This window comes from Lynx canadensis, chromosome E1 (assembly GCF_007474595.2).
Source record: "Lynx canadensis isolate LIC74 chromosome E1, mLynCan4.pri.v2, whole genome shotgun sequence".
NCBI lineage: Eukaryota > Metazoa > Chordata > Mammalia > Carnivora > Felidae > Lynx > Lynx canadensis.
In genome coordinates this window covers 14,730,464-14,746,092 of record NC_044316.2, presented here as the reverse complement: position 1 = coordinate 14,746,092, position 15,629 = coordinate 14,730,464, and the positions used below count along the sequence as shown (strand labels likewise).

The following is a 15,629-nucleotide window of genomic DNA, read 5'->3' as shown; positions in this document are numbered from 1 at the left end:
GTGTCAGAAAGAGATTGAGCTCTGCTCAGCAGAAGCCTCGGCCAGCCCTAAAACATTGCCCAAGAGCTCTGGCTCTGTCCTCACTGACCTGCTTCTCATTCCCCTTTTGGGGTCTATTCTGGAAAGGACAGCCACAAGAGCCCCCATCTGAGACCACATGGGACAAGAGAATGCCCACTGAGATCCCTTGGGCCAGGGGCAGTAGTGGAGGCGGGGAATGACTTAGAAAGTGTTTAGGGAGTTGGCCCATGTATCTAGGAGGGGGATCAGTAGGATGGGGGTGAGGGGATGAGGGGGTGAGGGCAACACCTGCCTTCTGACAAGGAATAGTAACTGAGCAGCTTCTTGGCGCCCTGCACCAAAGCTTGTAAAGCGCCCGACAGTATGTATTTTAGGTTTTGCAGGCCATATAGTCTCTGTACAACTCCCTCATTCTGCCCCTACAGCACAAAGGCAGCCACGGACAATAGTAAACAAGTGGGCACAGCTATGTTCCAATAAAAACTTTGTTTACAATCTGCACCCCACACTGTAGAGGCCTCTTTTAGGCAACAGGCTTGAGCAATGGAAACCTGAGTAAGGGAAAAGGGCGCACGGTGACCACTGGGCTGAGTACAAACAGGCCCATTAGGTGACCCACCTCAAAATAGCCATAACTCCCAGCTGACCAATGGGCCACTTACAACTGGGCACAGGTGCCGAAGAAGGAGCATACATTCCCATAACTCCTCACTCCCCACCTTAACTACAGCCCCCCACCACTGCCTCCTGGCAGATGTCTCTCCTTGGCTGTTCACCCACCGCTCCCTTGCAGTGTATTCAATAAACTCCCATCTCCTTTGTTCTGCCTTGGGTGAATTCTTTCCCTGCCCTCGCCTCCGGCTTCCACCTGGCCTCTACCTGATCGGTTGCCCCACACCCAGCAGTGGTCTGGATTTGGCCTAGGGGCAGCAGTGTGCTAACCCCTGCTCTAGACACAAGAATGGAGACCTTAGGAGACAAGCCACCAGCCTCCCTTAAACAGACAGCTGCTAACCAAACGCTTTAGGTAACAATCAGATGGTTTTCTTGCCTGGTCACTCTGTATCCTCTGTACCTTTGACCTCCCAGTGGGCGGGTGAGGAGCCAATGGGAGTGCTCCCGCTACAGTGCTTTTGGACTGTGAGTGCTTTTGGTCTGTGTTAGCACACAGACCTGTTAGAGGCTGATGAGGGCAACAGACCCTCCCGCAGAGAAACGCACACACAATTTGCTTGCATACAACTTTAAGGGGGTGTACAGTCCTCCTTAAGTTTATTCATGATCACCCGGAGGCCTCAAAACCCTAGGGGAAGATCCCTCGCTCACTCCAAAAAGAGAGCTAATTTTTTTTATATACAAAAGAGCTCTTACAAAACACTTAAAAAAGATCAACAACCCTGTAGAAAAACAGACAAATCGCACAAAGAAGCAATTCGCAGAATACAAAAGATCACAAAAAAAGAGGTGGAAAGATGTTCTGCCTCGTAAACAATTAAAGGCAAATTAAAAAAAAAATCATGGTATATCATTTTCACCAGATCAGACTGGCTAATGTTTAAAAGACTAATAACAGGGCACAGGAAGGGGTGTGGAGAAAGGGCCACTCTTACTCCTGCCGGTCCACCAGAACCAGTATGGGGAAGACCAGCAATCCCACTTCTGGGAGTTTATTTTACAGAAATATACATACGGGGGTGTGCACCTTAGCATCATCATAAATCAGAAAGATTGGGGACCTGGGGCGCCTGGGTGGCTCTGTCGGTTAAGCATCCGACTTTGGCTCAGGTCATGATCTCACGGTCCGTGAGTTCGAGCCCCGCGTCGGGCTCTGTGCTGACCGCTCAGAGCCTGGAGCCTGTTTCGGATTCTGTGTCTCCCTCTCTCTCTGACCCTCCCCCATTCATGCTCTGGCTCTCTCTGTCTCAAATATAAATAAACGTTAAAAAAAAAAAATTAAAAAAAAAAAACAAATAAAAATGCACAAAAGAGTACAGAGTAAATCTCCCTCCTGTCACAGAGGGCAAGGCAAGCAGAGTTCCCAGATTTGTGCATGTCACCCACACCCGAGTTGTCACCCACACCCTGAGCATCCCACATACACAGCCCTGTGCTGTGCCTTTCTCACCCAACACAGATCTCTCTGAACTCCCCATTTCCATGTGCCTCCACCAGACGGTTACCCCTTCCCACCAGGACAAAGTTAATAAGGCAAAGTGAACAGGATAGGCCCTGGGCTGGGCCTGGCCATGGGCTCACAGCCTGCAGGTAGAGGGGTCATGGAGATGCCAGCTACCTATTTAAGCTCCTTCCAAGAAGACCAGCAGTCCCAGGGCCCCTCAATAGCATGACTCGACTCACTAGTAGAAAGGGAAATCAGAAACCAGAGTGCCCTGCGAATGGCGACAGTAGATATTACATCATGTAAGTTTTTCACGGGGAAACTAAGGCAAGCCAGACTTTGCTGTTGGGTGGAAATCTCTCTGAGAAACATAGTATTCTCACTTCTTTCCCATCAGCCAGCTCTGAAGGGCAAGCCTGCAGAGAGCTCCCTTCGTCTTCCTGGGGAAGACATTTTTGGTCTTCTTTGACTCTCTTTCTTTCAACCTGGACCTTCCTGCAACCACTCTCACCTCAAAAAGAAACACATTCTGTGGTGTTCCACTGCTATAGGTAAGGTAGGCGCTCAAGCATCCCAAGAAAACATCTCCCTCCTCAGGTCAGCTCGCTGTGCCCTGGCATGTAGAAAACCAAGAAGAGACGCAGCCGGGTACTCCCCTGAGTTTTCCATTCCATTCTGGACAAAGGCAATGGTGAAGGGCGAGGAGATTCCAAGGGAGGATTGTTTCTAGAGTGCACTATTAGCCAGAGTTGCCATGGAAAAGGAGAGGAAAGAAAGTGGGCAGCAGCTTTTTTCCTTCCTGCTCCTGTCTTCTCTGGGTACGTGGCTAGCGAGGTGGCTTCCTCGGTACCTAAGCCAAGATCAGAAGGCAGGGGATGGGCTCACTCCGAGAGCCGTGCTCTGCTGCCTTCGGGCCCGCCTCCGGAACCTCCCAGCCCGGGAGGCCATGACTGGCTTTGCTGCTAGGCCGCTTCATCACCAGCAGCCTCTCCTGCTTGGGATGTCCAGGCGCAGGTAGGCCAACGGAAAGCAGGGCAACTGAAGCCAACAAAAGCTGCCTCAGATTCACAAGGAGATGACCAAACGAGAGAGCTTTAAAAAATCAATACTTACTGTTAACGAGGTGAAAGTCATGCACATCCCACCAAAGCCATTCAGAGACAGGGCGATGAAGATGAGCACAGACAGAGCTGGAAGGAAACAGAAGGCTCATCAGCCGGGAACCACGGCTGAGCGGGAGGCCTGGCCCGCTGCCTCGCAGAGAGCAAGCAGAATGGACGACGGGCCATCGGGGGCTAGCGCCGGACACCCGGGGAGGGGGAGCTGGAACAGCCTCTTCCTCCTCATCCCCCTCCTCTTTGATTTTACAGGACTTGGACTCCTGCTAAAGGTCTGACGCCACCCCCTCCTTTCTCCATTAACCTTAGAGCAAGCCAGAGGCCCAAAGAAGCTGCTTCACCGAAACCAAAAATACGGGTCTTCAAAAATCAGTAGATGAGCCCAGCTAAGATTTTGATGAAACCCAAGTTCTATTTTGGTGTTTGTTCTGAAAGTCTTTGAAGCAACAGCTCCACCTAAACAGGGTTGGGGACCAGTTGGATTCTAAGCCATTTTTTTAAAAATGTAGGCTCTATGCCCAACATGAGGCTTGAACTCACTACCTGAGATCAAGAGTTGCACGCTCTTCTGACTGAGCCAGTCAGGTGTCCCAGCTTCTTTTTTTTTTTTTTTTAATTTTTTTTTTTTAATTGAGAGAGAGACAGACAGAGTGTGAGCAGGGGAGGGGCAGAGAGAGAGGGAGACACAGAATCCAAAGCAGGTTCCAGGCTCTGAGCTGTCAGCACAGAGCCTGAAGCGGGGCTCGAACCCACGAACCATGAGATGGTGACTTGAGCCGAAGTCGGACGCTTAACCTACCGAGCCACCCAGGCGCCCCCTAGGTGCCCCAGCTTTTAAGCCAACTTCACAGTGCTGGCCTAGGCTGCCTCAGGGGACTCCGCTCCCAACTTCTGGACACACCCCTCAGCTAGCCTGGTTCTTAGAACTTGTCTGGGGTTGGCATCAATGAGGCCATCAGGGACTGGCTTGGCTTGTGATGAGATGGGAGCACGGTACACCCCGGAGCTTCTCTCAGACGTCTGTCTGGGGGACTGCTGTCTTACCCAGCCACCCGTTTGAGATAAGTAGCTGCATGAAGGCCTAACAGGCATCCCCTCTAATTTGAGCAGTAAGGCCTGGCATGGCTTTCTAGAGCAGATGGACCTGTGAGCACCTCTGGGCACTCTCTCCCCAGTCCCTGACCAAAGAGTAGAGGAAAAGCACACTTACAGTTTGGGTTACTTGCTCCATATGCAATCAGCAAGCAGGAGACAGCAAAGCAGGCACTAAAAACAAGCAGAAATAGTACATTATTTATTATTATTGTAAATAGTGTTATTTGGAAGTATTTACCATAGGTCAGATGTTTTCAGAAAATGTATATACATTCTCTCATTTAATTTAACATTTCTAAGGAGTATAATTGGCTCCGTTTTACTCATGAAGAAAATAAACAAAAAGAAAGAAAAAAACAAACAAACTACCTTCTCAAAAGTCTCATAGCTAGGAGGTGTCTTAAACTGCAATTCAAGGCCCGAAGGCAGATCTGGTAAATACCACTATCTCCTGTGCCTTCCCCTCCCATCCTCAGACTGGAGAGGCCAAAGCTCTGAAGTGAGAGAGAGCACAATCCATTCTCCAGATTCCTCTGCCCGTCGTGCCAGGGGAGGAACAGAACCGCACTGAGCATGAGGGAGATAATGGCAGTTTCTGAGTCCTGGCTGCCTGGCTCCATCCTGGGGACAGAGGCCTCTCAAGCTCCAAAGAATGAGTGAAACTGATCCCCTACCCATGCCCTTCACGGTCACAGGCCTCACCCGTTGCAAACCACTGCCCTGCATGTGATCATTCCCAGTGGACCTGGTCTGGGGAGGATGCTGGCCTGAGAGGGCTAGCTTCTTGGGGGACTGACCCTGAGTCTGGCAGACTGGAGCTTTACGGACCATATCAGGAAGTGCACAAGATGAACCACTGCAGTGCCGGGGGGTGATGGAAACAGGAGGACTTCTGCTTTATCACTTTTTTTTTTTTTTTTTTTTGCAAAATTTTTTTAAATTTCAATTTTAGCTAGCTAACATACAGTGCAATATTGGTTTCAGGACTGGAATTCAGTGATTTTTTTTTTTTTTGCAATTTTTAAAAATTGAAACTATTTTATCATTTTTAATCTTAGCCACTTTAATTGACATTTTTTTGTACATGCATCATAAAGCAACATAAAACATTAAAAATGGCATATGTGTATATAATTGATAATTCCATGCTTATATTGGACGTACACGTTCAAAATCTTTTTTTTCTGATGGGAGAGGTCAAAAAGATGGTGGAAACCAGTGTTCTTAACGATAAGCAACTCCAAACCCTCCCAGGCGGGCCTGGAGCCCTGATCCTTTTTATGCAGTATTGGCATGTCTCAAGGATCACAGGACCTACTGATTTGGTGGTGGAATGAGTAGGAAGCCCACTCCGGGTGGGCATTTAGGGAGGTCCACCGTGCATCTGATAGCAGGTACAAGGATTCCCTACAGTGGGGACCTCAGCCCCAGGAGTCCCACCTGCCCACCCCCAACCCCTGCACTGACCTGCCCAGCAGCCTGAGCTTCCTTGGGCCATACTTGTCCATGACAATGCCTAGAGGTAGGGTGATGGCGCTGAGCAGGAAGGAGCCTACGGTGAAGGCCAAGTTTAGCATCTCATCCTGGGCCTTGCAGCTGAGCCAGCCATTCATCCAGCTGACCTCCTCGTGCTCCAGCTCTTCCGTGTCCCCCACTGTGCCGTTGGTGACATTCTCTGTGTGTGCAGAAGGAGGGAAACTTGACCACAGGGTTGAGGCCAGGATTCCCAAAGATCAGAGGGCAAATGCACATTCAGACCCCACTGGAAATGTCAGGGCTGGCTCTGGCTCCCCCACAGCAGGTGTGGCTGTCCATCTGGCCCCAGCCCTGGTCTTTTGTGGAGGGCACAAACCCTTTGGAGAATCCAATGGAGGAGGCTCTACTCCTGCTCCTCAGAAAATGCATGTGAAGTCTTGTCCACAGTTTGAGGAGATTTATGTGTCCCTTGAAACACACAAGCCCCAGCTTGGGAGTCCCATTCTAGAGTAACCTATGCTCTGGAAGAATAGGCCTCAGGACCCAGTGTAGGCTGTGGGGCTGCAGGTGGGCTAAAACCTCCTCAGCAGCTCTGTCCCTGGAAAAGGACAGCAGCCAGTATGTAGGCTGTCGATCCTAGATCACTTGGCAAGCACAGGCTGCTGGTCTCACCGCAACACTCCGGTTCTCCTCAGTCAACCAAAGGGAAGAGTGAGCGGGTCTCCTTTACTGCTAAGTACAGGAGACTTCTCATACCTACACCTGCTACCTCCCCTGGGTATTTTCACAGCATCGACCACCACACATACTGTGTCACAGAATTCCTGGGGAAGGTTTTTTTATTTTTTTCAATTAAAAAAACATATGTGTTAATGTTTATTCATTTTTGAGAGACAGAGAAAGAGAGTGAGCGGAGGAGGGTCAGAGAGAGAGAGAGAGACACAGAATCTGAAGCAGTCTCCATGCTCTGAGCTGTCAGCACAGAGCCTGATGCGGGGCTCAAACCCCCAAACCGTGAGATCATGACCTGAGCCAAAGTCGAACGCTTAACCGACTGAGCCACCCAGGCACCCCAGGAAAGATTTTGTTTTTTAATTTTTTTTTTTAATATTTATTTATTTCTGAGACAGAGACAGAGCATGAGCAGGGGAGGGACAGAGAGAGAGGGAGACACAGAATCAGAAGCAGGCTCCAGGCTCTGAGCTGTCAGCACAGAGCCCGACGCGGGGCTCGAACTCACAAACCGTGAGATCATGACCTGAGCCGAAGTCGGTCGCTCAACCGACTGAGCCACCCAGGCCCCCCAGGAAAGATTTTTTTAAAACAGTCCCAAGTTACTTGCTTTCACTCATTGAGGTTCACCTTTCTTATTTTTCTTGCTGGGGGTCAAGTGTTGCTGTCCCCTGTGGCCACAATCTTGAGCTGCAATCTCAGCCCTTAACGGCCTCTCCAAAATCCACCCAGCACCAAGACAACAAAAACTAGGGAGGAAGAAGCACTGAAGCAGCTGAGGGCTGGAGGGTGGAGTGCAGGCCGGAAGGCGGCACAGAAGCCCTCCCTCCCTGACTGCTAGTTAAGAGATGCTGACTAATCCCACGAGGAGCAGCCTCTGATTAGATGCGAGGTCACACCGGGAGAGTCAAGGAAACACCTCTCTCCAGATAACTGCCTGACTCCGGATTGCGGCCCTGTGGCGCCAGGGCTATAAAGCTGAGGGCTGCAAAGGCCTGCCCAGGCCTCTCAGGGCTGCCCCAGGGTCACGGAAAAGGATGCACTTAAGGTGAATCATGCTATATGCCAACCTCCTAACCAACAAGCCCTGCTGGGGGCACACTGGTTGAGGGTGAGGTGCTACAACCTGGCCTCTGGGTTCCAATTTTGGTGTCTCTACTTCCTACTTGTATAACCTCAGAAAAGTGACTTAATCCCACTCTATCTCAGTTTCTTTATGTGTAAAATGGCATAACGTAATAGTAGTATCTACCTCCTAGAGTCTGCCCGGGAGATAAATGAGAAAATCCAGATAACGCTCTGGGGCTCACATGGCCGTAGAAAGTACTCAATGAACAATAGTTATGAGTTATTATTATTACTATCATGGGAATCCTGGGAGGGTGCACCTGGGTGGCGGCGGAGCCGGACAAAGTAACTGGGTGCAGGGTCCCATAACTGTGTGTGCGTAGCATGAATTTGCATCTAGTCGCCTGTTAGGCTGGGGGCTGTGTCCCCAGCACCTCACCCAGATCCTGGTGTATGGTAGCTATTTACTGAATGAATGAAAACAACGGATTCAGATCACAACAGCCAAAAGGCCCCAGAGAGAAGAAAGGAATAGGACATACGGAACCATGAAAATAGAGGGGACGCACGGAGATGACAGGCACATTGCTAACCTCCTAAAGCCACAGAGACAAGACCCAGCACGCCAGATTCTCCCCTCACCCCCAATCTCTGCCACTTCCAGTTTTCCAAAAGAGGCTCCACCATGTTGACAGCCCAAACACAGGACAAACAGGATCATCTGAGTCCATCAGCGTCCGGGTCAGAACCACCACACACCCTGCCTTAGCCAGCGGGCCCGAGCCGCTCATCCACTGTGGGATAGCCTTGGCACAGGCCGGGCTGCCTCACAGGCTGGCACTGGTTTCTGGTGACAGCTCGGCCAGCAGCAACAGGAAGCGGGAGGACGGGGTCCCCACACAGCAATGGCCATCCCCACGTTGGTGTGCAGATAGGGGCAAAGCAGCACACGTGTGACAGGCTGGATGGGCGCAGAAGGCCCCTCAGGGCCCAGGATCGTTGGCTGGCGAACCCTGATTGCGGCCATGCAGGGTCTGGAGCCCATGACGGCACTGAAGGACACGAAATGGCCTGGATGGCTCAGTCGGCTGAGCGTCCGACTTCGGCTCAGGTCGTGACCTCACGGTTCGGTTAGTGAGTTCAAACTCCGCATCGGGCTCGCTGCTGGCAGAGCCCTCTTCAGATCCTCTGTCCCGTCTCTCTCTGACCCTCCCCTGCTCACACATGTGCGCGCTCTCTCTCTCTCTCTCACAAATAAATAAACATTAAAAATAAATAAATGACACAAAATAACTCAGGACTCGGGAGCACGGCAGGATCTGCTGCTACAGGCAGGGAGCCAGAGCTGGACTGGGAACTGATGGAGCCAGGCAGCACCATCTCTGGGTAGAGGCCCCAGGGTGTCCACCCTCAGTTTCCCCAGAGCTGGACTCCTAAATCCATGATGATACTCACCAACAGAGAGAAGATAAATCCCAAGGCAATGTACCCAAAGCAGTCTCCCTGATTTGCCATAACTGGGGATGTCCACGGAAACATCTCGAATTATTTAGAGATGGCTAGACAGAGAAGCTCATAAGGAGAAAGGCAACACCAGGGGGAAGGATATCTGTCCCCCGCCTTTCATCTTACAGTCACTGCACACAGGAGCAGGGACCTTACACACCTTGGGCCACCGGCTTTCTCTCCTTAAAAAAATCCCTGCCAACAGGGCTGCCTGGCCCTCTGCCCTCCTGCCTCTAGGCAGGGATGTCCAGCAACAGGTCAGCCTGGGGTGGGGGGTCCCGGTGGCCTCTCTTCGTCTGCCCATGAAGCAATTCAAAAGTGTCCCTTGCTCCTAGAGGGGACTAAATCTTCGGTGAGCCCAGAAGCTTTGTTGGCAGTAAACAGTCCACATGAATAGTCACAGATCCAGGAGATGCCCAAACACAGCCACACCCAAGCTGTTCCTCTCCCTCTGCTCTCACCTGGGCCACCGTGGGCCAGGAAAGACACAAACAGATAAGCACAGAGGAAGTGTCAAGCCCTGGGGTGCCCCTCTGCTCCCAGCCTAGAGCTCAGGCCTCACTCCAAACCGGCCTGCTCTGCACCTCACTTGCACCTGTTTATCAAACAGATGTCTCTGCAGTGGGCGGCCAGGGTGGCCTGGCCCAGCCCAGCCAGGAAAGGTGAATCAAGAGGACAGGCAAGGAATTGGTGTGGCCCGAGTGTGCTGAGAAAATAGCTTCGAGGCTGCTTAGGGGCAGGGAAGAGAGAACAATGCCTGCACTGTTCAGCCCTCCTCCCAGAAGACTCGCACACAATCTGCACAGTGAAAGTAGGGGACAAAAGGGGGTGCTATGACCCCACTCAGGTTCCCCTGACATCTCTGGGTCAAAGAGGGAGCTCCCCCCGCCCCAGAGAAACAAAGGGAATGAGGAACAGAACAGCTGGCTGCATGATGCTTAAGGGAGCGAGGGACACGGGACTGGAGACCCCTCCAAATTTCTGAGCAGCCCCCTTCTCTGACTGGCTGTTCACTGGGCCCTCCACCCAGGATGCAGGCCCCTGGACCTCCCTGCTGATGGTCCCTGCCCCAGGATCTCCTGTCTGTCTCCCAAATCCTTAGTCTATCCGGCAACAGGAAGCAGCATCTCAGTCCAACAGGGGGATGTAGGTGAGAGGTCAGTCTCAGACACAGAGCAAACAAAAGGCAGGACACAGACAGAGGGCCATCGTGGGGAGGCCAGGGCCTAGCCCCTTGCTGCGGTCCCGGAGTGCCTGTGTATGCTGGCTGCTATATTCAGTGGTATTCGTTCTGTTTCACTCAGTGCCCTCTCACCCCCACCCAGACGCCACACGAGGACACCAGCAAGTTGCTTGCCCAAGGTCTCCCAGACAGTACATTATGGGGAAGCTGAACTTGAATCCAGGCTGCCAGACCCCAAAGTTCCTGCTTTTAACCTTCAGGCTGTGCTGATGCTGTACCACCTGAGTTAGAGGCATTTCAGAGAAAATATGCTGAGGGAATGGAGACAGCCCAAGGCTATCACAGTGTTGGGGACAGCACCAGGTGGCTCTTAATGACACCTAGTGTGAATGGGACCGTCCCCAAGATCCTCCCTGAAAGACAACCCAAGCTGAACAGAACCTTAATGCAACACCACGAAGGCAGGTGGGGCCAGCGGATGTGGGGGAGGGAAACTGGGTCACGAAATGGGCAGGAGGAAGGCAGGGGTGGTAGGAAGGGACGCTGAGGGCGCCAGCTCCTTTCTGTGATGCATCCTGAGGCCGAGGGCACCAGCCTTTAGACCTTACCCGTTGCTACAGAATACTTTTTTTTTTTTAATCCAAACTACACTGGGCGGGGGGGGGGGGGGGGCGCGGGGGGGGGTTGTGGGAGGGATGGAAACAGTCACATTCATAGCAATACAAGTAAAAGGGTGGGTTTTCAAAAGCTATCAAAGGCCAGCAGCCTTTGAGTGAGGCAGAGACCGTTAAAAGAGGGTCTCTAAGCAACTGGGAATGTCTCTTGTCCACATCTGCAGCTTCAGCCCACCTGCAGGGGGCCAGTCCTGGCTCTGCTTCCCTGCTGTGACAGCAGCACCTCTGCCCCTTCAGGGCCCAGCTTTGTTTCGTGAGGGGTTCAGCTCCCCTGCCACCACAGGCAGAGAGACTGCCGTGGTCAAGAGCACAGAACTGGGATCTGCCTCAGCATCCACGGAGGAGCTGGACTGAGACTTCCTCAGGCAGAGGCCGCGACTCCACCCCCCCACCCCACGCCCAGAATGTGGCAAGACCTCAACAATTTTTAAGAATCTAATAGGTGAACGTGATGGTCACCCTCTTCTGCCTCTGTCTCTTCTTCCTGCCTTGAGAATAAAATCCAACTTCCCGGGGCGCCTGGGTGGCTCAGTTGGTTGAGCGTCCGACTTCGGCTCAGGTCAGAATCTCAGGGTTCATGGGTTTGAGCCCCACATCAGGCTCTGTGCTGACAGCTCAGAGCCTGGAGCCTGCTTAGGATTCTGTGTCTCCCTCTCTCTCTCTGTCCCTCCCCTGCTCATGCTCTGTCTCTGTCTCAAAAATAAAAATATAAAAACATTAAAAAAAATTTTTTTAAATAATTAATTAATTAAATAAAATCCAACTTCCCCAAGTGGCCTCCTAGGCCCAATGGGCCTTGGCTCCTTCCCACTCTCCTTGCCCCCTCCTCTCCCAACTCACCCCTCTTGGCCCTCTAAACATCAGAGAGGCCCTGACACCCAAGTTGAACCAGGTGCCTTCTGTGGCTCTCCTTCCTGGCACCCTGCTCTCCACTGGAGTTCTGACCCCCTCTTGGAATTATATGGTCTGTGTGTTTAATGCTGGCAGACTACAGACTCCCTCGGGACTGCTCTACACCCCCAGCACAGCACCTCAATTAAACGTTTACTGAACATGGAGGTTAGAGGAAGAGGAGATTAACAGCCCCCTGATCTGACCCTCTCCAAGAGGGCCATCAGATGACAGAGAGAACGAAGAAAGAGGTCAAGCGTGGGTAGGTACGACAGCCATCCGGAGGCCAGAAGGATACGGTTCTGGAAAAGCCCTGTTCTTCCTGGGCTGGGAAGCCAATCAGCTTCCTATCCACACCAGGAGGCAAAGCCCAAAGGCCCACCCCCAGTCCTTATCAATCCTGTCTGGTGGGCAAGGCAAAAAGAGCTGAGAGGCAACAGAGAAACGCGCATTTTCTTTCCTTCTCCCACCTCACTATGCTGGAACCCAACACCGTGTCTGTGGTGAGATTCTGGCTGGAGTCCCAAGAACCTTTCAACAGGTTCAGGCAAATTTTCTTTAGAGAACAAACCAAATCAAAGGTCCTAAAAGCAACCAAAAGCTGACAAATTTGCATCTCAATCATATGTAGACCAGTATGTTTTTCACAGTCTAATTCAATAAATGGCCCAAAGGCTTCTCTGTAGTTCAGCCACCTACCAAGTTTGAAAATATTAGGCCTAAGCAGAAACCTTGACCCTAAATCCTCCAGACACTCCCAGTTAGGCATGGAGGAGACTCCTGGCCCCCAAAGGCAACAGGCTACTTGGACTCCAAGAAGCAAGGAGCAGCGAGGCCAGAGATAAGCTAAGTGGAACCGGCAGGCCTGTCCATAAAGGATGCTGGGTCAGCAGGTTTGCCAGGTAGTCAGAAAAAACAAAATCAAAGGCAGGGGCAGAGGCACGGGATAAGAAGTTGATGTTCAACCTACAACCTGACCCTTCACCTTCACTTTGCTTTATAGAAGGGACGGGTCAAGCCTCTCTAGGGCTTAAACACCAACTCAGCACTGTGTCGGCACAATCTCCAGGACTCCTCCCATTTTAACGAAGAAAGAAGCCAAGGTCGAGGCAGGAGTGAAATGACCAGCCTCGATGCTGCCAATACCATAAAATAATTAAGCAGTGGACAATCTGGGGGATAAAACCCTAGAATCGGACCTTCCACAAGAGGTCCAAAAAAAAAAAAAAAAATTGACCACAACAGTCCCTCAGTCTGGACGAGATGCTAAAAGCTTCATCTGGGGATGATGATGTTTCTTGCTGTTCTTAAAACCCTCGCTGTACCTTGAAAGAATCCATCAAAGAGGCAAGCAGGAAGGGTCATGATCTAAAGCAGGAGGGCGGGGGAGGAGCCAAACACTCCAACCTGCTCCTTCCAGATAATCTGCTAACATCTCTTGGGCAAAGCAGAAAGCTCGTTCAAGGAACAAGGTCTGAATGACTCTCCCATCTCCCAAGATTTCTTGCTGATGTGGGGAAAGTTCTGCCAAGAACCTTTAGGCTATTGGAAATATTTCTGAGTAGCTAAAGGCTAAAGGTTATAAATGACATACTCTCTGTCCTCTCTCCCAGGTGGCCTCTCTACATTTCCTCCATTTCTCCTGCTCTAAACTTGTCCCGCAAAGCTTGCCTAGAGACTGAAACACTTGGGGATCTCCTGGGACTGTCAGGAGAGGGAAACAAGAAGGATTCTACATGGGGTTCCAGGCAGCGTGAGCTGGTCCAAAGTTTTCTCTCCCCCCCCAATTTAGAACTCTAGGAAGAAAAGGCATGCCAGCGGTGTGATTCAGAGGGACAGACTTAAGCTATCTCCCTCTAAGGGGACTCGCACAGGGGTTGGCTGACAAAGGAACTGGGAAGAGATATTCCGGAGTTCAACTATTAGCTAGCCCCTGTTGGGGACAACAGGAGGGCAGAGGGAAACATTTCCTATCAAGGTTACCTAAGAAAGGGGATGCAGGGTAGAGGTGGGGACTTGGGTCCCACTTCTTGGCTTAATCTACTGGCCTATAGCAATTAGGATCCTTAAACGGGGTCAGGGGGCATGTGAGGGTAGGAGTGGGGGTTACACTCCTTGTAGACAAGCATCTTCAACCTGCGTTCAGCAACACCAATGATGCAGCAAAGGGAGAGGACAGAACTAGTGTTATTTCCTTAAATACTCCCCTTGCCTTCCCCTACCATGATAGGCAGATAGAAGGCCACAGAGACATTCTCATGGCCTGTGGGAGAAATGTCCTTTGGAAAATCATAAAGCAGCAAAAACAGACAAGAAATTGTAGCTGACATGCCCTTAAGAGACTCCATAATGGCCTAAAAAACATCTAGATTCTAGATGAAACTTCGATGGGGTGGAGGCCAAGCCACTTCCTCTCTCTCTTGCTGCACCCCAACCATTGAGTCAGGAGTTCCTCTTTCTCACAGTCAGAGAGCAACATATTTAGTTCAAGTCAAGTGATACGCCAGACACCAGGAGGAGAGAAATCCAGCAAGGTTCCTAGGTGGCGGAAAGAACATCCCGGACCTGGAGGTTCTGGAACTACCAGAGTCCTCAACTGTGTGGCCTTGGACAAGTCAGCAGATCTGTCTGAGCCTCAGTTTCTTCACCCACAAAACAGGGACAATGATATGTACCCAGCTGAGCTGGCTGACGATCAAATGGGGCTTTTGCTAAATGGGAGGCGCTGCGCAGCAGGCGGTATTGCGGGCCGGGTGCTCACTGCCATCTCGCCCTCTCCCAAAGCTCCCACTCCGGGAACCACCCCGAGCCCGAGACGCCCGTCTCACCTGGCTCAGTACACAGGTATGAGTAGAAGCCCTCCGACTTGAGCATGATGAGCAGCGAGCCCCAGCCCAGGAGGACTGCCGAGAAGAGGAGGTTTTCCAACACGGCTGTGCAGGCCATCCACCAGCGGCGCCGATGGGCAGTGGCCAGGGTGGGCGCCATGGCGCGGCGCGGCGGCCCTGCTCCGGCTCTGCAGCCACCTGCACACAGACCCCAGTCAGCGTCAGCGCCCGGCCCTGCCCAGCCTGTGTGGCCAACCCGGGCCGCTGCCGCAGCGCGCGCAGCTTGTCACCCCTCCGCGGCCCGGACCGTGGGTGCGCACAGCGAAGGAAGCCCCAGCCCTGCCTGGGTCCCAGGCCAACCTGTCCGCGGCTGGCTCGTACGTCTGCCCTCAGCTACGGGACAGCGGCCCCGGCCAGGCAGGGAGACCTCTCCCTTGGCTCATCCCGAGGAAACCTGAAGCATGAAAACAGGAGGGACTAACGCATGCTCAGGGACGTGGAATTAATCCTGGCTCTCCGCAGGACTGACATAGCTTGGGGACTGTCAGGGGAGGCACCTTCAGGTCCGGATACCTGGGCAGGGCCATACCTGAGGACTGCCACTCCCTGGGACCCTGACAGGCGCCCTCCCGCCCTCACTCGAGACCCTTCCCCAGAGCTGGTTCCTTCAACCACAAGATCAGCGCAGGGAATCCGGAACGGCCCGCCCCCGGCCCGCTCATAGGCTGGACGGCTAGGAACTGCTGTGCCATTGGCCGCTGTCTAGGTCGCTAGGCGCTGCGGCCACGCGAACCCCGCATGGGAGAGGCGAAGCCGGTTCAAACCGGCGGCGCGAGCCACCTGCACGACCCCCATTCCGGCTGCTTCCGCGCCATTTAGTCTGTTCCCATGGAAAAGGACCCCCAGTCCCTCCATCTC

The 15,629-nt window shown here is 52.3% G+C and overlaps 1 protein-coding gene across 5 annotated transcripts in view; it reads right to left on the bottom strand.

Moving 5' to 3' along the window:
- Positions 1-15,629, bottom strand: part of SLC43A2 (solute carrier family 43 member 2) — a 37,668-nt gene that overhangs the window by 21,809 nt on the left and 230 nt on the right. Inside the window, exons 1-5 of one of the 5 annotated variants that reach the window (XM_030294893.1) lie at positions 15,301-15,395; positions 14,712-14,909; positions 5,821-6,028; positions 4,469-4,524; positions 3,254-3,330 (exon numbers count right to left, since the gene is read on the bottom strand). In XM_030294893.1, coding sequence (XP_030150753.1) covers positions 3,254-3,330; positions 4,469-4,524; positions 5,821-6,028; positions 14,712-14,871 — 501 coding nt within the window. In that variant the 5' untranslated portion in view covers positions 14,872-14,909; positions 15,301-15,395. Of the gene's footprint in view, positions 1-3,253; positions 3,331-4,468; positions 4,525-5,820; positions 6,029-14,711; positions 14,910-15,071; positions 15,396-15,629 lie in introns of those variants that run through there. The other 4 variants (XM_030294891.1, XM_030294895.1, XM_030294892.1 and 1 more) reach the window with 4 other exon arrangements.